Here is a 22,806-nt window from a genome sequence, read left to right as displayed (position 1 = left end):
CCCCAGGAGCCTTGGGGCTCCAGGGGCCCTGGTGTCCAGCCCGGCTTTTGACTTTACAGACTGCAGCTCTGTGGTCAGGAGCTCTCAGCCCCACCCACGCTTTCCCCGGCTAAAGTTGCACCTCCCTCCTTTGGATACAGTAGAACTTAAGACTGGGAATCCATCAAGGGCAGAGGGATCACTCTCTTTCTGAAAGGCAGCTGCTGGGTTAAGGTAACAGGGGCGGCAGGGTTGACACAGCAGCTGGGAAACAGCTGTCCCTGCAGGAAGACACACCGCGGAAGCCCCGGTGCCTTATTTTAGCAAGGTCGAGGGGAAGCATCTGCGGTCTCCCAGAGAGGTCTGGAGCCACTCTGCCTGGAAATCTGCCTGAGGTTTTAAAGCAGAGAGTGACTCTGGGTTCCAAGGAGAGAAAAGGGACTCCTGGGTGAAGAGGGTTTGCTAAGGGGCACGGGGACCGTGTGGGACCGCCGATCGGAAACTGCAGGAAAGGATCTCAGGGTTGAAGTCCCTGACTCCATCCCACCATTCACTTCGGTCTTAGGCTCAGACAGGGTTTGATGATGGGACAGGAATAAACAATGTTGATTTAGCAACCGGAGAAAACGGCAGTGCAAGCTGGCTCACAAGCCAGTTTGTTGTCGAGGGAAATCAAGGCGAGAGAGGGAAGAGATGAGCCTGCCGTTTCCTTCTTCTGTGGGGTAGCTTCAGATGGTTGAGGAGGGGATGGCAAGAGTCACACCCCCACCTGAAATCATGCTGGAGAATCCCCAAGGGTGACCCCATCTCAAGTCAGAAATGGAGGGAAGTGAGAGCCACGTGGCAACTGGATAGCTTGTCGCTACACCTTTCATCTCTACCGTATTTTCTGCTCTGCTTTCAGCTCAGAAAAGGCTCCAACACCCCACAGACTCAGAGCATTCTCTTCTGAAACTCTCTCCCCTTCCCGGCCCATTCACTTGAAGATTTGAAACCAGAACGGAGTGTAGATAACTTGACGTTCCCTCTAACCCCACTGTCTGGCTTTCTAAAATTCTGAACAAATGGTCTGTGGTCCTGCCAGTGCGTTTCATTCCTGACAAATGCCACTGGAGTGTTTTTCTTTTTTGTCCACACACAGCAGTTGCTCAAGAAGTCACTGTCAAAAGAACAAATGCACCAAACAAGGCCTGTACAGAGGGCTCCAGGAGGGCAGAGGTGAGTTTGGTTCAGGCCAGGGCTCCACCCAGGGCAGGATGAAGAATTCTCTCCACTGGTTCCCACTGGGTGCCGTCAGGAGTGAGGCGGGGCGGGGCAGCCTCTTAAACTGTGGGTGTGCTGGGCCCGGGCACGCTCCAGGAAGGGCAGGATCGGCCCTTGGCACTGCAGTCACTTCCCGTTTCTGCCTCCGGACTGGAACACCTTCCTGGATGTTGAGGCAACAGGCCGTACACCTTGAGCTCTTATAGTCACTTCACTGCCTTTTCCAAGTTCAGATAGCTTTTGCCTTAAATGGAACCAAAAAACCATGGGCATGTCCTGGCTTGGGGTACACTGTGTCAAAGTCAAACCGCTATGGTGAAGGCTGGTATCCTTTTAACTCCCCGCTGGCCTGCAGTTTCTCCAGATGAAGTTAGTTTTTCTAACATGCAGCTGCTTCAAGTGAGTATGGGAAGGTCCTTTTCTAGCTGCAGGCCAGGGCAAGAAGGGGGAACTCAAGAACTCGGGGAAAATTCAAGAGTGACCGAAGGCAGTTCTTCCACGTCTGCTTAGCTCCTGTTGCTGAGGCAGTAGGGGCCCAGGGCCAGCCAGAAGCAGGTGGCAGCTAAGGTGCCTGAGGGCCCCTAAGAACATTCTTTCCCTTTCCATTTGCTCTGTTTCCAGGAGTGCTACATTACCTGTAGACAAAAACACCAAAACTTCCCAAATAAGCTGCATTCCTTAAGCTGCTTGCCAGACTTCACCCTTAGGCTGAGCGTGGGCCCCAGGAAGGTACATGTGGTAACTCCTGACAAGAGAGCTGCTAGTTAGGGCTCCCTGAAGACGGGCATCCCCGAGCCCACACCAGCTTCCCCAGCTCCCTCTCTACAACAGTGCCAGAGTTCCTGGAGGGCGCTCTGGAGAACTCAAAGGATGGCACAGGCTGCCTCTCTACTCCACTGCTTTTCTCATCTCAGTGTTTTCTTTTTCGAGCATTTTCTTTCTCCATCATTATCACCAAGTTAAGAGAGGCTGTACCTGCAACCCTAAGAATTCAGTGACTGATACTTACGCATTATACTGGGAACACTTCAGAGTATAGCATTCATGGCCTCCTGGGAAAGTTGACAGCCTTAGTTTTGAAACCATCATTAGATGCTGAAAAATTCTCAAAGCAATTTTTTTTTTTAAAAAACAAACACCCTAAGGAAAAAACAAAAAAAACACTGACTCATCCATGCCAAACTACTCTTTCCAGAGGAAGCGAGTCAGCAGTTTCAAGCGAAGTGATCAAATCCCATGATACCAAATGATTCAAACCTGATACGTTAGACACTGACATCCTGAGCTGAAATAGCCACAGGTCACCATCTAGCCTGATTTAGGGGAGCCCTTTCTTTTTAATTTATTTGTGTGGTAGCAAAAGTAAGAATCTTCTGAGTCAACAGGCAGGCAGACTTCTCCTGTTATAGAAAAAATTATGAGAGCCTGGGCTTGACTTAGTGGTTGGTGAGCTATATTAAGAATCATATCCTTTCTTTCAAAGTCTAGACGATATATTTGTAGCTCTGGCTTATCTCAGGGAAAATGGCTCTCAGCAACCAGAGCTTTTAGTCCTTACATGGATGGGTTTGCTTAAAAACTTCTCTCACTGAAATAGTAGGCGTAATTTGACTCACTTGAAAGGATTACCCCTAATCACATTCTGGTTGAAGGTCAGGTTTGGAAGCAAATTCTTCTAAAATCTTGGGCTTCAGGAAGCATAGGCTGAAGATGAAGTGGGGCACACTGAAGAGATTAGAAATGTTGCAAACCGAGTGGCTGACCCCTGGCAGGGGACAGCGCGTCCGTGACTCGCCAATCCCGGGCCTTGACGCTCCGTGTCCGGAGGGCTCCAGGTTGCTCCTGTTGTGGGGGACTGCAATTGCTCTGTGCACAGTAAGCTATAGAGTTCTACAGCGAGACTGAAGAAACGCAGGAAAACGTGTTCTGGGATAAATACTTATCCTTCATTCTCAAAGGAGAAAAAAGCATTCAGATGCAGTCTGGAACAATCACTGTCACCCTGCCAACTTCCGTGTTTGTGACGCTGAATAACAGATGCAAGACGAATCATTAAAAATAAATGAGAAAGAATTTTCCATGATTCACTAAAGCAGTAGGCATAGTCTTGATAGTCAGGAAAGCTTAGAACCATGTATCACCTGCTACCTAAAATTTAGCATTTAACTTTACTTACACCTAGTCAGGAATTAAAACACAAAGTTTCAACATGACCAGCTTCTATAGATTCAGTTTCACAGTTAAATTTTTGTTGAATCCTTTGTTCAGTTTTTTGATCATGTAATAAACCCCATTCTTAACAAATTTAATGTCATGAAAACTAAAATATAATGACATTAGTTAGCTAACCTGTCTGTCCCACCTCCCCTTAAAACACCTAGGAATAACTGAAAGACACGTGCACCCCAGTGTTCACTGCAGCACTGTTTACAATAGCCAGGACATGGAAGCAACCTAGATGTCCAGAGGCAGACGAACGGATAAGGAAGCTGTGGTACGTGTACACAGTGGAATATCACTCAGCTATAAAAAGGAACGCATTAGAGTCAGTTTTGATGAAGTGGATGAACCTGCAGTCTATTATACAGAGTGAAGTAAGTCAGAAAGAGAGACAAACACTGTATATTAATGCACATATGTGGAATTCAGAAAGATGGCACCAACGACCCTCCATGCAGGGCGGCAAAGGAGGCACAGATGTAAAGAACAGGCGTTTGGACTCAGTGGGAGAAGGCGAGGGGGGTGATCTGAGGGAGAAGCACTGAAACGTGTACATTACTGTACGTCAAACAGATGACGAGTCCAAGTTCAGGGCATGAAGCAGGGCACCCAAAGCCAGTGCTCTGAAACAACCCACGGGGATGAGGTGGGGGCTCAGGATGAGGGGGACACATGTATACCTGTGGCTGATTATAACTGATGAATGGTGAAAACCATCACAGTATCATAATTATCCCCTAAGTAAAAAAAAAAAAACAACTCAAAAACACCTCGGGATAAAGCATGCTAGTATGGTCATAATCAATCTCCTCCAGGAAAGGAGATCCAGGCTAGACTCTCTCTTCTTTCATGGAGCCCTTGTGGGACAGAAGCAGAATCTTTGTATCATAGTTAGGTTATGGTTACATTTTCTTTTTCGTTATCATCAAATGTCAAATATTGGATCAGAAAAAGGTGGCCTCACATAACTCTTCTCTAATTATCCTCTCTCAAAAAGAAGGGGTCAGAGGTTTACTGTGTAGGTCAATTTGAAAGAAGATAAGAGGTGAGCACACTCCTGGTACACGGAGGGAAACGACCCCCAGCATGTGTACACACTCAGGAGCATCACGCCCGGTTAACTCAGAGCTCCACGATGAACAGGCATGCCCGTTTGAAGCTTGCACTCTAACAAAGGAGAAATCGTGACAGCACATGATACACAGATCCATCACTGTGAGAGCAGAAGGTGGGATGGAGTCTAATAAGGTGAGCAGGCATTAGCTGGACAGGTCAGTTTTCCACGTTGAAAGAAACCCATGATTTTAGGAATGAAATAAAACAAACATTCCTACCCAGCTCTGTACTGCGTCAGTAACAATGTGGAAACTCAGTTGATTTTTTCAATTTAAAAATCAATAAGTCAACCAACTTGACCTATTTAATTGAAATAACGAAAATGGCTAAAGAACAATCCAATAACTGTAATACACAGCCTGAATCGCTGTTATCAACTCTGATCCAATTCAGTTACTCAGTGCTATGGCTGGGCAGGGATCCAAGCAATATCTGACAATGGCTGGAGAAAAGGGGCACAGTGTGACAGCTTCTAAAAGCTTCAGTTATCCCTAAACTTGAAATGCACTCATAAACCTCTCCAAATCCATCTGGCACAAACACAGTGTTTTCGAGCAGCCCACTCTCCCCAAACTTGAAGTAGCCCACAACAGCCAGGCATGCCAACTTGAATGACTCTGCTCTGCGTCACCCTCTAGGCTGCCAAATTTAGGCATAAACACATCCGTTCACCTTCCCAGAGCTTTCTAGAATTTGTACAGTGTCATGGGTTGTGTACATCCTGTCACTTGGCCCAGGGTTCCGTAACCTCATGGTCCCTTCAATACACAGAATCGGACCACAGGCTCCCTTCTCTCCCAAGTCACACACAGCGCTGAGTGACCAAGGAGACAGCTCACCGACAACACAAACATCGAAATCTAGCACGTGGCAGACGCGTTTGAGGTTGCAGTCCTTTTAACAGTTTGCTGAAGACAGCAGGTCTCCCTGTGTGATAACAACTGGAAAAACCACTTCAACATATGCTGTGCCTAGATAATGCAGGAGTTCTACACAACTTCTCTGCAAGTCAGAGCATTCAGCAGGAGTTAAAGGGCTGAAAGGACTCGCATATTCCATTGCCTTCTGCAAACCAGGGGTAGGGCAAATAACTAAGGTTTTAAATATACAGTTGCTCAGGCCCCAGAAATACCAGGACATCCCCTTTTAAGAGGCTGAGGCCTCCGTCTGAACCTTGCCCTGCCCTGCGGCCTTGCACCTGAGAGGCTGGGACCACGCTCCGGACGTTTGCTCTCATAGCCTGTGCTGTGGCTGTCAGGAAAACTTCTCTTAGGGCAAAAGTTCCTGAAGCAAAGTGCCCATGGCATGTTCCTTCTTTTTCTGTGTTGTCCAACAAAACAAGCCTCCTCCCGATCTTATGGAATCTGCAGAGACTAAATTCCATCTTAAAACTGTAACTGGTAACACTGTGAACAGCATTAGAGAAAGCAACGGTCTACTCTGCAGGACACCCCATCAGGACAGTGTTCAGGTGGACCCCCGTTCTGGAGGATAGAAGCAGAGGCAGGGCAGGGGAAGAGAACAAGACAGTGAGTGCGTTAGCTGCTGTCCCTCCCCACCCTTCTGAGGAAAGCATCTGGCTAGCAATTCACTTTATTACTAGCCCTCGCTGTTTAAATCTTAGCACAGAAATAGGATATATAAAAGAAAAAATGAAACGGGTTAGTTTTTGGATTTTCTTAGAACTGAAGCTCACTCTGAATCCAGGGAATCATCTTCTGTTTACACTGAGAGTGACAAAACTGTGGCACATTAAGGTGGCAGACAGCTGGAAAGAGGAGTCCAAGTAACGGGGCCGTGGTCAGCTCTATGCGATAGTGGTCACTTCGTGACGTAGAATCCATGGAAATGCACAACTGCCATTTGCACGCTGACGTTACCTTTAATGTTCTGGCTCAGTTGGAGACCAGGGTTAAATCCCTGGGTTGGGAAGATCCCCTGAAGAAGGGCATGGCAACCCACTCCAGCGTTCGTGCCTGGAGAATCCCAGGGACAGAAGAGCCTGGTGGGCTACAGTCCATGGGGTCAGAAAGAGTCGGACACGACTGAGCGACTCAGCACAAACACAAGATGTCTATAAAATGCTTTCAGTGCCCAGGAAACTAATCAGCGGCAAAACAATGACAACATAAAATAAAAACAGCACCCATCACAGAATTGAAAGGAGCGCTTGGAAGCAGCAACGTGACTTCTCCAGGAGACCCCCTGCATCCCGGCGCTCCTCCAACCTCGTATTCTCCTGTGAGCCCTTCCACCTGGCAGGAGCCCACAAGACAGCAGGCTGGGGCCAGAGACCGAGCTTTGGCTCTCACCTGTGACTACGGCAATGTCCCAGATTAACCCTCTGAACAGATGCCGAGGGAGTCTAGAAGTTAATGATCAGGATATACTTTCTGGCAGAGATTTAAACCAACAGAATTTAATATGGAAGGTGATGCACGCCTGCCAATAATAACAAAAGATGCACTGACCTATAAAAAGTCTTTTAATATATATTCCAGGATGGCCAATACAATCTGGTTAGGTAATTTAGCCCTTGTGAAGAGTTCTTTTAACAGTCATATAAAAATGCTTTGCTTTATTTAAAAAAAAAGAAATCTACATTGACAAAAAACACATCCACCAATGGGCTTTTTTTCCTTTCCATTTTCAGGTTTGCAAGATAATTAAAAATACATCTATACGCATCTCTGAGCACACTGCTGCCCATCAGTTAATCAGTTTTGGCAATACACTGCACAGAGGCATACCACCACTCGTCTCTGACATTAAATTAGCTTTGAGCTTATTGGCTATTCCTACAACTGGAGGCAACTTGGAACCCAGGCCCTGGAAAGCATTTGCAGGATTTACTACCCGTTTGCCTGACACCTTTTCAATGGTGAGAGGTCTAGGAACAGATTTGCTAATCCAAGGGTGTCTTAATGCTTGAGCCGGGGTCAAGCGGGCAGAGGGGTCCCAGTGGAGGCATCTTTTCAGAAACTCTATAAATAAGTAGTCCTCACACCCTTTCAGTGCCGTCACCCAATCTTTGCTGCCTGGGGGACCCCGCTTCTTACCCCTCCGCGAACGACCTCCCACAAGCACAGCCCTCCCATCGGCCTGCGTGGTCACAGAACAGTAGCGAGGCAGGCCCTTGGAGTTAATAAAGTACTTGGCACGTTTGGATTGTTCCAGAAGTTTTGCTGGTGGCATCCCCAGAAGTTCCATCATACAGGCCAGCTGGTCTCCTTCATCCTCTCCAGGGAAGAGCGGCTGTCCTGTTAAAAGTTCTGCAAGGATGCAGCCAAAACTCCATATGTCGATGGGTGTGCTGTAGCGGCTTCCCAGGATGATCTCCGGAGCTCTGTAAAACCGAGACTGGATGTAAGTGTACAGCTTCTGGTACTCGAAACAGCTGGAGCCAAAGTCAATGACCTTGGTTGCGCTGCGCCCATGCTGTTTCAGGAGAATGTTTTCTGGCTTTAGGTCACAGTGAATGATCTTGTTTTTGTGGAGCGCATCCAAGGATTGCAAGATGGATTGAGCGAACTTGCGAACTAACTGGATGCTAAAGCCCTGGAACTTGTTTTTTTTAATGAGCTCATAAAGGTCTATGCTCAGCAATTCAAAGGCCATGCAAACATGGTTCCGGAATGTGAAACTTTCTAGCATGTGAATCACGTTCATGCTACCGGTTTTATCCTGCTTTTTAAGATGCTCCAAAATCCGGATCTCCTCTGCCGCTTGGCGATGGAAGCGCTTTTCATTGCGCACCATCTTCAGGGCCACGTACTGTCGAAGTTTGTGATCATAGACCCGGGCTACCTGCCCAAAACTGCCCTTGCCAATAATTTTCAGCACCTCATATCGATAAGCTAGATGGTCTCGAGGCACGTGAATATAGGACCCATCTGCATCGTCATACCCGCCGTTATTAGGACCACCAATAACTCCATGTCTTTTTTTGGCATTTGGACCCACAAAGTAAATTTCTGGATAATTGACAATTTCCAGCTTCTCATAAGCAGTGAGGTGATGCTTATATTGCTTCAGGGCCTGTTCTGGAGTCAGAGGCACCGCTTTGGATGCTTTGGATGAGCTGCTGGATTTCACTGTATTCAAACTATCCGAACTTTTACCCTGAGAAGCGGTGGGAGAGCATTTTTCAGAGTCGTTGACACCATCCGACTGAAGGTTGTCAGCTCTTCTGTTGCTGAAGTCTTGAAATAGCTGTTCTACCTTCATCTCGCCTCCATTCAGGAAGCGTTGAGTAGGATCTCTTGTTAAATGCTCAGTGGTGATCTATGGCAAAGAGAAATGAATCCATGTTAAAGTCACTAAAAACAGTGGAAGGATGAAGGAATCCTCCCCTGGACTGAACAAAACAACAAAACATGTCCAGATGTGTAGTTAAAAGACCCAAAAGTGAGATGAGAAAAGCAGGCAGTCCTAGAAACTTATGCTATGCTAATCTTTAGACTCCGTGACTTATGGGCACCCCGGCTCCCTACATATATATTGCTTTGTTTCAGACAAGATGGTCATCTTACCATACCCTAAACATGCTACATTCCTGCTAACAGGTGTGTGTTCTGACTGAGGATCTTTTCAACGCATCCACTTGAATCCTATACTCTGTCAAAGCCTAATTCTCGTCCCCTCTCTCTCCTACTCAGAGCTACTCCAAGCCCACACTAACTGTGGCTCCACTCACGTCTTAACTGTAGCTTTCCCATCTGCCATATAATCTGGCACCTGATTATATACATACTGCCCTACACTGTTCACACTTGTTTCAAGTATCTTCCCAAATCTTAAGGGCACGTATCAGGAACAAAATAATGCATATTACAGTGTTCTGTAAGTGATAAAGGGACAGAGGCAGGATGTGAAGCCAGGGCTTCTGACTCAGTCGGAAGGTTACTGTAACTTGGTGCCAGCTTCTGGTGTCTGCTCTAACCCTCCAGTAGGGCCTGAGTGCTGATCGTGGCCTGCAATCAACCAAGGCCTCATCATCTACTCCCGGGGCCCCAAATAAATTATTCCATCTTTCCACCTCCCTTCACCCAATCACAAAATTCTAATCCAGAGAAGACTCTTGAGATCACTGAGGCAGATTCTTTCTGTATCTGATGAGGAACAGTGAGAATCCAAGGCCCCTGTGGAAAGGGGCCTTTCCTAAATAAAGATAGCCTACTTCTTTCCTTCTCTCTCTCCCAGGCTCACAGACATATACACCACTCATCCTCAGCAAGAGCCTACACGACAGAGGCACTCAACTCTTTTTACTTGATTTTACATCACCTTTTTCTGCAAGGAATAGTAACACACAGAGGAAAATTCTACTTACTGAGTATCTCTGAAATAAGATTCTTTGAAAATAGATGGGAGAAAAAGAGCAAAAAAACCAAACACCATGAAAAAGAGAAAAATGTAAGAAGGTGCTAAGAAGAAAAAAAGGGAAAAAAATGCTAAATCTGCTGTTCAAAAAAAAATTCCAGGATAGTTCCAAAAACAATTTTTTTTAATGGATCTGAAGAACTGTACCCCTGATGTGTCTGAGAGCCTCTACGATCATTTCAGGGGAGCTCTGAGCTATAGTTAGGATCTCTTAAAATACGATACAAATTATAAGGTAATGATCCAAAGTGGCCAAACATTTAAAAAACAGAATTTTAACAAGACCTAAATAAACAACACCTAATCTATCATCTATATAAATAAAAATATAGATAAAAACAAAAAAGGGGATGAAAAAATTAAGTGTCAGCATATCTAGACAGACCCTAATTTAGTTACAAAAGCAGGATATTAGTTCCGGCCTGTTCCTTTTAGGTCCTATAATTAATTTAAACATTTATAGAGTACTACAGTTACAAAAATGAGGCATTGCACCATCTTACACATAAGCAAAGCAGCCAGTAGAACTGTAGCCATACTTTGACATTGGGTTTCTAAATAAAGAGGCAAGATACGGACCAGGAGAGATCACTGATACCAAAACAGAGAATGATCACTAGTCAAGAAGTGTTAAAATGTAAATATAATGCAACATTTTTCTTATCATCAATTAAGTCAAATAATTATTCATGTTTTTAGGGATGTTCACTACTACTATACCAGTAGTGAACAATTGAGATCACCAAAAAACAGGTCATCTCAAGGCTCTACAGTCTATTAGGAGACATGCTTTGCTGAACTGAACAATTATAATTGTTTGATTTTAGCTAGATATACACAACAAAACTGAACATTTGCATGCATCTCAACAAGTTTTCCTTAACATTTTTATTATCTAACCTAAACGCATCTAAATATTTACTCTAAAGTCTTGGGGACACATTCTTAAAAAATATGAAGTCAGAGGCCTTGGCTGGGGTGGCTACACTGCTCAAAAACTGTTGGTCCCAGGACAGGGAAAACCTTTAGACCAGTTTCTTAGCCCTGGTTTCTCCATCTGTAAAATGTTGATAATACCTCCTTGTAGTATGTTATGAGAATCAATTAATAATATATGTGAAAGACCTTCACAAATGATAAAACAGGTTAAAAATACTGATAACAATTAGGGAAAATTCTCAACACAGTAAAGTTTAAACCCTGATACACCCTCCCTTCCCCATTTGCTTATCTTGTCTCTCTGCGGTGCCTTCCTCTGTGGCTCCAGACTCCCCCTCCACCAGATGTCTGGCATTAAATATGCCTTCTGCTCCAAGAAGGGCTCCTTGATTGGGCTTCTCTTAGGATGCACGGAAACACTTCACCCACTTTCTCCCCCACATAAAACCTGCTTGCAACTTGCTATACAATTTAATGTGCTACCTCTCCAGAGCTATTTGAACTTTAATAGAAGATTAGTATCTTAACCCAAAGGAATGACTTTCTAGGAACTCGACAAGCTGGTAGGAAAGCTATCTGTGGTCCAGGGTCCATCCCTGGCTACTTCACCTAACTCTGCCTACAAGGAAGGCTGCCCTGGCTCTTGAGGTCTTCATTTCTGTTTGTGATCAAGAGAGGGTCTCAGGTACAGAACGTTAATAAGAACAGATATACAGCAGAAAATTAACTGTCATAAAACTATTACAATAAAGACGTCATTTGGATTTGCTGACTCGTGGTTGTTCCTTAAAATGAGCCTAAATCTCTCTGCAATTTAAGTACTACTTTGCTCTCTAGACTTACACAGGAGTGTCCAAATTTCCACGCTAAAGCTCTTCAGATACCTAAAAGGGTTGTTCTGCCCCACTGTTTTTCTGTAGACTCATCATCCCCCATCACAACCTCCACGTCACACGGCTTGTGATCCCACGTTCTCAACAGAGGCTGCACTTTGTGCAAGCACAGCTCCCAGAATAGAACCCAACACTTCAGGTCTAGGCCCCCATGGATTGTCAAGTTCTGAATCTCCAATGCATCTGAAGAATTCCAGGAAGGAATTTTTCCACACAGGGAGGGGTTCTTTTCTTAGCTTTCTTTCCTTTCTTGTAAATAACTCAAATACTGGCCTGAATCAATTATGTATCAAATCTGCTGTGCTATAAATAAAATCTTTCTTTCATTGTTCTAGAAGAATCTACAATTCCACACACATGTTAAAGTAGTTATAGAACACCACCCTCTCACTCTCGACCCTAAATCTCTGCAACACAAAGCTAACCTATTAAAAGCCTAGGAGCAGATGATTTATTATTTACAATGAGAATGTAAGGCATCTCGGATAAACAACGAAGCTAAAAACCTTTGTGAAATGAGCAGCAGGGTCTTGGAGTCATGGCATAATGAGCTACAAGTGTCACTAAGAGGTCAAAAGCACTTTAAAAAAAAGGTTTATTTCTTTTAAAATTTATCTATTTATTTTTGGCTGAGCTGGGTCTTCACTGCTATGTGTGGGCTTTCTCTAGTTGCAGAGCACAGGCTCCTGGGTGCTGGCTCAGTAGCTGTGGTACACGGGCTTAGTTGCTCCACAGCACATACAATCTTCCTGGACCAGGGATTGAACCCGTGTCGCCTCCACTGGCACACGGATTTTTAACTGCTAGCCCACCAGGGAAGCCCTCAAAAGTACTTTTTCAGCAAAGTTTGCAAAGACATCATTGGGTTAGAACATAAAACCTTGTGTTTCTGAAATTGTATTACTGTGAGTATCATAGAGTAAAAAAATTCATTTTGATCCTGAAACACAATTTAATTGCCCTACTAGACAGCTTCCCTGATGGCTCAGATGGTAAAGAGTCTGCCTGCAATGCAGGAGACCTGGGTTTGATCCCTGGGTCAGGAAGATTCCCTGAAGAAGGAAATAGCAATCCACTCCAGTGTTCCTGCCTGGAAAATCCCATGGATGGAGTAGCCTGGTGGGCTACACCCCACTGAGTCACAAAGAGTCAGACATGACTAAGCAACTAACACACACACAGTGATTAGCACTGGCCAACTAATGGCTGGTGCTAAAGTTAAAATGGCCTATTATCTATATTCAATTATCATCTCCAAATTCTCTAGCATTCTTTCCAAAATAATGTATATTATAAATAATTATGTGACTTTATTTTTAAAAATTTACAAGTTTTTATAAAATTTTGGATTTTTATAAAATATTTATAAATTATACATAATTTATATCAATTAATAAATGACTTAGCTCTTAATTTAAAAAATTAGTTAAAATGTATTTTAAGTCACATAATGACTGCAGCCATAAAATTAAAAGATGCTTACTCCTTGGAAGAAAAGTTATGACCAACCTAGATAACATATTGAAAAGCAGAGACATTACTTTGCCAACAAAGGTCCATCTAGTCAAGGCTATGGTTTTTCCTGTGGTCATGTATGGATGCGAGAATTGGACTGTGAAGAAAGCTGAGTGCCGAAGAATTGATGCTTTTGAACTGTGGTGTTGGAGAAGACTCTTGAGAGTCCCTTGGACTGCAAGGAGATCCAACCAGTCCATTCTAAAGGAGATCAGCCCTGGGATTTCTTTGGAAGGAATGATGCTAAAGCTGAAACTCCAATACTTTGGCCACCTCATGCGAAGAGTTGACTCACTGGAAAAGACTGATGCTGGGAGGGATTGGGGGCAGGAGGAAAAGGGGACGACAGAGGATGAGATGGCTGGATGGCATCACCGACTCAGTGGACATGAGTTTGAGTGAACTCCAGGAGATGGTGATGGACAGGGAGGCCTGGCGTGCTGCAATTCATGGGGTCGCAAAGAGTCAGACACGACTGAGCAACTGATCTGATCTGATCTGATCTGATGACCAACTGCAAAAGTTTCCTATAGAGATATGCTAACTGTCAGCAAGTAACTGAGAAATCTGATCATCAACACAAGGACTACATATATGGTTCTGGAGTTTTCAGAAGTTTTTATATATTATAAAAATAAGCTGGCAGAGAATGGAAAGGAAACTTATTGCACTCCAGAAAGGAGATTAAAAATAGGGTTACTGGCCTTCCAGATATATTTAGTCCATATTCTGTAATATTATGAGCCTTGAAAGCTGTGAAAAAGTTGATTTTTAGTGGCAAAGCTGACAAAACAGCTGGAAAGGACTATGGAAAATGCAAGAAGTTCTTTACATAGAAATAATTTTAGGTCTTAAACAGAAATATGAAGGAGAATTATTGATAAATTAGTCAGCTCAATTATTCAATTTGTTCATTAGATTACATGCAGCAAATTTTAAAACCACAGGATAGCTTCTCCCTGTCATGGAACTTGTCCAAACCCCACTCTCCCTACCACTCTATGTGTGCCAAGGGAATAAGAATTAGTTTTTTTTATTACCTTAATAAAATGGTGTCAAAAGCTAAATGCCTGCAAGCTCCAAAATGAATAAATGCATTAAAACCCAAACTGTACTGATTAAGTTTTATTTATGATCTATAAAATGGTTCTCTTAAGCATACTAATAAGCTAGGACTGCATTTCTACCTTGCAGAAAAAACATAACTCTAAGGGTCAGAGGTATTTTCTGTTCCTTGTTTTTGTTAAAATGAGCCATCATAATATACTCTATATATTTATCATTCTATTAAAAAAATAACCATTATCTAGACAAAAGTAACATGCTATTTTTTTTTCCTGTTTATCCCAGTGATTGGAAGGAATAAATACATGGGTTCCAAATCAAAATCATTCTGAAAAGCTAAACTTGGACCTCAGAACCTGTTATTTCAAAGTCAAGAGAAACCAAGAAGAAACAAAAGAAGAGCCTGGGTTAACCAGTGAGATATAACTGTACCTTGATCATTCAAAGTAGATCTTCCTCCTTTTCAGGAGGATCATCAAAGCTCAAAGAATTACTTCATTTACTTACATTTAGTCTTCTGGGTAGAGGTGGTTCAGAAGGATTGCAGGGTACATTTGAACAGGGTGGGCATTTGGTTTCATCTATCATCATGAAGGTATCATAGACACCATCCCCCAATCTAGTTGAAAGGATTACAGATAAAATCTGTCAGTAACTAAAGTAAGTAAATTTGTATTTCCCAAACACCTTGTGTTTTAACTACTTCTTATCTTCTACAAAGAATAATTAATACAAACAAATGTCCCCTCTGTATATACACTACTATGTGTACAACAGACAGCTAGTGGGAAATTGCAGTATATATATAGCACAGGGAGCTCAGACGGCACTCTGTGATGATCTAGAGGGGTGGGATTAGGGTGGGGGACCTACAACGGAGGCTCAGCAGGGAGGGGATATATGTATGTATATTTATAGCTGATTCAGATGGTTATACAGCAGAAACCAATACAACATTGTAAAGCAATTATATCCCAATAAAAATGATTATGGTGGGAAAAAAAATGGTCACTTCGAATTTTGGCAATGAACACAAACTACAGAGGAAGCAAAGGAAGAGAGGAAATCCAACTTTTCTCTTTGTATCTAAAGAAATAAAAGTATTTCTAGGTTTGTATTTTGAAATGGTTGAAAATAATTCTTATTTTCTGAATGTTGTTAAGGATAGGGACTATCAAAGGATCTCATTTAACTTACTACTTGAAGACTAGTTTAAATACTGAAGCCTAAAAGCTAACTAGAACAAACAAGACGGAGGACTGTATTTTCAAAGTCGGAGACATGGATTTCAATTTCAGCTCTAAAACTGGCTACACCAGCTCCCTCTCTGAGCCATTTTCGACACAGTTGTAAAGCGAAGAATAGTTCTAGTCTACACCTTTCTGGGTCTTACAAGCAAGTAATAAAAGGCCTTCTTAGGGCTGTCTTCTCTTTACTTACCTACTTAACCTCTACCTAATTTATAGAAAAATACAGTGAATTCTACAACAAATACTAAAGAAATTCTCTAAATTACAAGCATTTCACATCTTTATCCACTTAATTTTCCAGTGGATGGTGGAAGCTAAATGCCAAGTGATTACAGATTATTTCTCTGTTTAAAACTCTGCCTCCACCACTGGAAGGCAAAACAAAAGACGGAGATTTCTTTAATCCACAAGATGGCCCTGAATAATGTACTTCATCTGCCACCAAGAACACGGATTTCCAGTAACACACATCAGCACTTCATTGTATCATTTTTACATGATATATTATGAATGCAATGATAATGACCCAACTGCCAGGGAAGAACTTTTTTAATCTTTAAAAGCACGCTGCAATAATTCAGTGGCTTGTAAAAACTGTTTTGCAGAATTAGTTCTAGAGTTTTCTTAATCAATGTGTTACAGAAATAGAGGTTTTTTAAAAGCTCAAAATACAAACCCTAACGACCCACTACAAATATTTTTGGAATGTTCTCTTTTTAAAAAAACAGTCACGTTCTGATAGAATAAAGTCTTTAAAGGGAACTGCTTCACTGACAAGAACCAAAAATTCTGGATGCGACTGATTCTTTGCCAACAGCAGGAATAAAACAAACACAATAGGACAGACGTCCACATTTACAGAGAAAGACAGATGGAAGACCTACAAGATTTCCTATAAAGAGCCAAAGGAAGTGTCCATGCAAATGAAGTGGGGAGCGGGTGTGGGGGGGGGGTCCCTTCTATTAAGGTGTAAAATACAATGTAAGGTGGAGAAACTCTCAAAACAGGATCCACAGAAAAGCCCTACCAGGCAGAGCCCCTCACCTGCACCCCGAGGCCAGACCACACCCCTCACGGCAAAGTCCTCGGTTATCCCTGTTTATCCCCTCCAGTTTGCTAAAAAGCCCTACCAAGTCCCAGATTCTTGGACTTTTTGACCGTACATCCCCGATCGAGGGCTTCAGAGAGAACCCCAGGGTGGAATTATTTCCCTAGCCTCCTCCCCCTCTGGGCTGGGGAGGAGGGCAGCGGATGGAGAAGAAGGCGGCGGGCCAGACCCCTTCCCTAACCCTCCCGCTGGGGGTTCGCTCAGCCTCCAGCCCGCCCATCCCCGCCCCGCTCACCGGGGCTCCCCAGCCCGTTACGCCCGCGGCGCCGTTACCTCCGCTGCTGCGGCGGGAGTGCGGCCCCCGGCGGCCCCTCATCCTTCCGCCCGGGCCCGCGAGCCGTGCCTCCCATCCCGCAGCTCGGGACCCCGCTGGGGGGGAGGGGCGGCGGTTGGAGAGGCGGGCGAGCGGGCGGCGTCCACCTGCGCCGCGGCGGCTGCCTCCCGGGCCGCGACGCTGCCCCCGGGGAATCTCGTCTGGACACTGGGCGACTCCCGCGCGCGTTCGCTCGGAACTGGCCCGGGTCGGGAAGAGCGAGAGGGAGCAGCTAGGGAGGGAAGCGGGAGGGGGAGCGGCGCGGTCGCCTAGCAACCGCGGCAAGCCCCGGGAAACGCCTCTGCGCTAGTACGCGGTGACGCACGGGGGCGGGGCCGAGCGTTCCCCGCCGCGGGGCGCGCCTCCGGGAAGCGCCTGTGGAGCAACCTCAGGAGGTAGGGAGCGGGAGGCTACCTTCAGGGCGGCGGAGGTCCTCTGGCCGCAGTCTGAGGGCTGGGGGCCGGGGCTGTGGAGGGATAAAGGCCCTGACGGAGCGTTTGTGAAGTAACCGCCCTCGCTTTCCGAAGTGCCGCTGGCCCCTCACGGCCATCTGTCCCTTAACACGTTTCAGCTTGGAGTTCTAAAACCTCCCTTGAATATGAATTTTAAAAGAATGAGGGGGGAAAATGGGTACTTTGTCAGACTGAGGGAGCATCCCTCCGGAGGGTAATGAGTTAACGAAGGGAAGCAATAATAATAAACCCATTTTTGTCTGTGACACTTCCGGCGCGACGAAAGTTTTCATTTAACCATACCAGATGACATCCCACTTTTACATAGATTTAACTAGGAATTATATAACTTAAGCTGAGGTTGGTCCGACTACCCTGCCACGGATGCCACGGGCTGGTATGGCTCAGAGCCATGTTAAAGATGAAGAAACTGAGTCCAGAGACGATCACGTGGTTGGCGAAGCCTTAAACTAAAACGTCTCCAGCTTCCCAGGCTTCCTCCTGGTGCGCCAGACGCCGCCAGAAGGTTCTTCTGGTCTTACTGCTTGGAATGGCTGGGATTTTTTTACCCCTTCCTTTTCTGAAACGTTAAGACGCCTTGGCAACACCAAGGTTAGGCGGATTTGTCTAGTTGGGACGAAAGTGAAAGGGAAGAAGTTTACAACAGAAGAACGGAAGTGTTATTTTCTCCAGCGTGACATCCAATCGGATTTCCTAAACCTACAAAGCACGAGGCAGGCCGTCTGACCCTAGAGTTAGAGAACTAAACGTTCTGGAAATGCCGAATATGCGCGCCACCTGGTGGGGCCTGGGGACTCATTGCCCCGGGCCTGCAGAACACAGTCCTTAAATCTGAAAATTTCCATCCAAGGCTCATTTCCATGTGACTAAAAATCATATTCCCTATTCCCATGCCTTTAAGTAAATGAAGTCGCTCAGTCGTGTCCGACTCTTTGCGACCCCATGGACTGTAGCCCGCCAGGCTCCGTCCATGGGATTTTCCAGGCAAGAGTACTGGAGTGGGTTGCCATTTCCTTCTCCAGCCTTAAGTAAAAATGTCCTTAAAATCCAAAAGCTCTTCACTTTAAAAACTAATGAAGTGTCGGTTTGGGGAACTTCACTTTCTGATCAGTGTTTCTTTAGACTATGATATAAATATGAATTCAAAGGTTTTCTCCCATGATGATTTACAATTTTCTAATTTTATTAATAGACTTTTTTTTTTTTTTTAACCGTGCCCAACCCCTCCCCGACCCTTCTGAAACTAGAGCAACCTGCTTTCACATGGGTTTGTATTTGGACTCCGACAGAAGCTTGTTTGAAGGAAAAGTCCCATGGCAGCAAAAGGTTTGGAAAAGATTGCGAAATTCTGTTTAATTATTGTTCTTAGTACTTCTGTGGACACCTCAGACCACTTTACTGCCTTGAACATTTGAATGGGACTTGCCTCAACAAGTTTGCTTACCTCATTCTGAATCACTGATCTTTCCAAGTCTGTTTCAAGACATATCTGCATAAGCCTTCTTGAAGCATTTCTGCTCTTCTTCCTGCCCCTGAGGTGGGAAGCACAGAGGACTCCTTTATCTTTAGTCTGTTAACCTTAAGGTCAAGGGAGTGAGGATTCCTTGAGGATGCTGGAACTTTATGAGTCTCTGACCTTAGTGACCCAAGTAATTTCTTCAGAGCCCCTGTTTCATAACAGTGTGACTGGATTAAAGCCCAGTGAGGGAGCCAGCAGGAGCCTCCATACTGAGTTCACCTCTTGGTGGGTGTTGAGCCACAAGACCCAACCAAGTCAGAGAGAGAGAAGGAAGGATTTATTACTTGCAGCAAGTAAGGAGAACACTGGGGATCTTCCGCAAAGCAGTGTCTCCCAGAACTGCAAAACTGGGGAAGTTTTAAGTATATTCATGAAAGGGCTTGGGTGGTTGACAGAGTTCAAGCTTTAGTTGATTGAAGTCATAGTTTATAAAAGGTCAACATCATTATCCTTTAGGTTCCAGTAGATCTGGTTGTTGAGCACTTCAGCTTAATCTTTGTCATTGAAAGAGAACTGGGAGTCTTTACAATTTCTCTTGCCTAATAACAGGCAATGTTTATTCATTCTTTTCTTCTCTTAAGATCATTGATTACTGAGACCTGCTCAGGGGCAAACATTGTGGCCAGACCTAGATCACCAAATGGCTTCGGTCAAAAAAGCCTTGCCTGGTTCTTCTTCAAGGACCATCCTACCCTATCTGCTTACACTCCCAAGCTCCCCCTAAGAGTGGTTAATATTTCCATTGTCTCTCTCAGGGCAGCTACAGCCAGATTTACCTATTATGGATTGGCTAAATATCATACAAGATACTTGCCTGCTCTTTGAAGCCAGTTCTAATATATTTGCAAAATAAGGAACCTATAATAAATAAACAAACAAAAAATGGAACTATTCCTGAGTCTTCAAAAATCAAAGCATTCAAAATGGGTTTGTAACAGTTTTAAATGTATAGATTAAGAAAATATTCCTGTAACCACATGCACCTGGAATTTTGTGATGAAAAGCCTGTTGGTGGTTTAGGTTTAAATTCATCTCAGTTCAGTTCAGTCGCTCAGTCGTGTCTGACTCTTTGCGACCCCATGGACTGCAGCACGCCAGGCCTCCCTGTCCATCACCAACTCCCGAAGTTTACTCAAACTCATGTCCATTGAGTCGGTGATGCCATCCAACCATCTCAAACCTCTGTCATCTCCTTCTCATGCCTTCGATCTTTCCCAGCATCAGAGTCTTTTCCAGTGAGTCAGCTCTTTGCATCAGGTGGTCAAAATATTGGAGTTTCAGCTTCAGCATCAGTCCTTCCAATGAATATTCAGGACTGATTTCCTTTAGGATGGACTGGTTGGATCTCCTTGCAGTCCAAGGGACTCTCAAGAGTCTTCTCCAACATCACAGTTCAAAAGCATCAATTCTCCGGCACTCAGCTTGCTTTGTAGTCCAACTCTCACATCCGTACATGACTACTGGGAAAATCATAGCCTTGACTAGACGGACCTTTGTTGGCAAAGTAATGTCTCTGCTTTTTAATATGCTGTCTAGGCTGGTCATAACTTTCCTTCCAAGGAGTAAGTGTTACTTCCAAGTTACTTCCAAGGAGTAACTGCCCCATACTGCACTACTGTTTCTTGATTGCTCCTCCTTTCTTTCTTCAATCTATCTCTTCCCTGATTAGCAACTGTTCGAATCTGCCCATTGGAATTCAGGGAAAGTGAAAGAGGCTGAATGATGCCTATTTATTACAGACAAGAAACTGGTGACATGGAAAGCATTTGTACCTGGGAGGGCCCCACAGCAGACCCATAGGGGCCTTCATGGTTTCACTTGCTGTACTTCCTCCTCTCTCTCTTCCCCAAGCTTTGAAAGTTCCCCCTATTAATCCTTCTGAATCTTGAAAACAACAACAAAACAAATAAAATCTATTTGTGTCTTCCAATACTGTAGACACTTTGTTCTATATCTCCTAAATCCTGAAGTTTTTCCTTCTTAATCCCTAACCCCAGAAATATTTATCTTTTCCCCAAATATCTGTCACTTCTCACTTACTCTTCCCAATTTAGTTCTACCTACATGACTGAGGGGACATATGAAACTACATTTCCGAATTCTTAAAACCTAAACTAGGACTCTTTCTAATATAATTACCATTAATTAAGTCTATTATTTTCTAGGTACTATCTGAAGTACTTTATGTATATTTTCTCATTTAAATCTTACGCAAGTCCTGTGAGATAGGTATTATCCCCATTTTACACTTCAGAAGACATTCTCAAAGATGAATGACTTGTGCAGGTTCACACAGCTGGTGTGTGGTGTCAACTGAAAATTGTCACACAATCTGGCACTACAAAAATGAAGTCTCTAGCCACTGCAGTTGCTGACCTTCAATACATCCTGAAAGGAGTTTAGGGTAGAGATCAGGAATGAGGCATTCTGTACTCTAGGAAAAAGTAGCACAACAGGCCTTCAGATAGTTAGACTTTGTCAGGAGATTTTATGAGCCTGATTTCTTCTCATATCTAGAGAAAGAATCACTAAAATCATTAATGGAAACATCTACTCCTCATGACTAGCAACAACGTTCTGCCAAAATATGTGCTTGACCAATATCACATATTGGTATATGTGACCTCTCTCTTTACCTCTTCAGAACAGTTCTTCAGAGTTATCTTAGAGGCTGTCTTCTGGGCTATAGTCCTCATTTACCCCAAATGAAACTGAACTCACAACTTTCACGTACATTTTTTTTTTCCAGTCCATATTTTTAACGACCATGAAGGGACCTAAAGGGAACTTCTCTCCTTTACCTAAACTCTACAAGGAACTGGCATATTGGTATCAGCAGAGGCCTCTTGTACCTATTCACCTCCTTGGAAATGCAAGACAATTTGGGTGAGTCTGTTCTGGTTCTTGGCCCTCTTGTATTGGCTGATGGTTCTGAGTTTCATTTGGAGGCGTATAACAGGTACCTGCCCATCTCAACTGAAAGATATTGGTGAGGGGAGGTGGAGTCTGTTGAAAGACACTGGGAAAACACCCATCCAGTTGAAAGATACTGAGTGGGGAGAAGTTGAAAGACACTGGGGTTTGCTCAGTTGAAATTCACTGAGTGGTCTGGGCTGAGTAGTTAGGTAAGAGACTAACTGATCTGACTCTTTCCCTCAATTTGGCTGCCTTTAAAATATGTTAGGATAAAAATGAAGATATTACATGAGAGCTTTGCTCCAAAGAAGAGGGACAAGATCCCTCTCAGTCAGTTAAAGCTTTCTCAGCAACTGAGAAATTTATGGATTTCATACTGTGCAGTGGTCCCATAGGGAAACACACTTACTAGTTAAAAGATTGCTCATCCAGGATTCATGTATAAGAATTGGTCATTCAATGATCTGAGCATTCACAGTGGTCTTGGACCACTTGAGGGAGAAACTGAGCCTTGTAAGGGGGCTAAAACAACTCTAGGGTGATGCCTAGAGGACTTATGCTACCAAGTAGCTTGCTGGCCTACCACACAATTTTATTAGTAATCTTAGCCCTGACAAATTCAGCTTTAAAATGGGAAATCAGTTCAGTCAGTTCAGTTCAGTCGCTCAGTCGTGTCCGACTCTTTGAGACCCCATGAATTGCAGCATGCCAGGCCTCCCTGTCCATCGCCAACTCCCAGAGTTCACTCAGACTCACGTCCATCGAGTCAGTGATGTCATCCAGCCATCTCATCCTCTGTCTTCCCCTTCTCCTCCTGCCCCCAATCCTTCCCAGCATCAGAGTCTTTTCCAATGA

At 44.1% G+C, this 22,806-nt stretch overlaps 1 protein-coding gene and 1 long non-coding RNA gene across 3 annotated transcripts in view; one reads left to right on the top strand and one right to left on the bottom strand.

Moving 5' to 3' along the window:
• Nucleotides 1-7,045: 7,045 nt before the first annotated feature.
• DYRK3 (dual-specificity tyrosine-(Y)-phosphorylation regulated kinase 3) lies at nt 7,046-17,260 on the bottom strand. Of its 2 annotated transcripts, none has more exons than XM_010854206.1 (3): nt 17,004-17,260; nt 14,880-14,991; nt 7,046-8,862 (listed from the first exon to the last, which is right to left on the bottom strand). In XM_010854206.1, the coding sequence occupies exons 1-3, from the start codon at nt 17,078-17,080 to the stop codon at nt 7,288-7,290; spliced, it is 1,764 nt and encodes a 587-aa protein (XP_010852508.1). In that variant the 5' UTR covers nt 17,081-17,260; the 3' UTR covers nt 7,046-7,287. The 2 variants fall into 2 exon arrangements, with proteins under 2 accessions (XP_010852508.1, XP_010852509.1); XM_010854207.1 differs by having other exon boundaries at nt 16,966-17,045.
• Nucleotides 17,261-17,354: 94 nt separating this feature from the next.
• LOC104998827 overlaps nt 17,355-22,806 on the top strand; it is a 30,327-nt gene continuing 24,875 nt past the window's right edge. Inside the window, exons 1-2 of the long non-coding RNA XR_826514.1 lie at nt 17,355-17,438; nt 21,785-21,921. This is a non-coding gene — a long non-coding RNA (uncharacterized LOC104998827). The remainder of the gene's footprint in view (nt 17,439-21,784; nt 21,922-22,806) is intronic.

This window comes from Bison bison, unplaced genomic scaffold (assembly GCF_000754665.1).
Source record: "Bison bison bison isolate TAMUID 2011002044 unplaced genomic scaffold, Bison_UMD1.0 scf7180017864338, whole genome shotgun sequence".
NCBI lineage: Eukaryota > Metazoa > Chordata > Mammalia > Artiodactyla > Bovidae > Bison > Bison bison.
Note: the sequence above shows the minus strand (reverse complement) of the source record. Positions and strands in the feature narration are given on the sequence as shown.

What these genes read in the sequence shown, in the direction of transcription:
- DYRK3 (XM_010854206.1), bottom strand. Translation starts at nt 17,080, where the DNA reads ATGGGAGGCACGGCTCGCGGGCCCGGGCGGAAGGATGAGGGGCCGCCG. An exon ending in CTCCCGCCGCAGCAGCGGAG is followed by an intron (nt 14,992 to 17,003) that starts GTAACGGCGCCG and finishes CCTTTCAACTAG; the next exon opens with ATTGGGGGATGGTGTCTATG. An exon ending in CTCTACCCAGAAGACTAAAT is followed by an intron (nt 8,863 to 14,879) that starts GTAAGTAAATGA and finishes TCTTTGCCATAG; the next exon opens with ATCACCACTGAGCATTTAAC.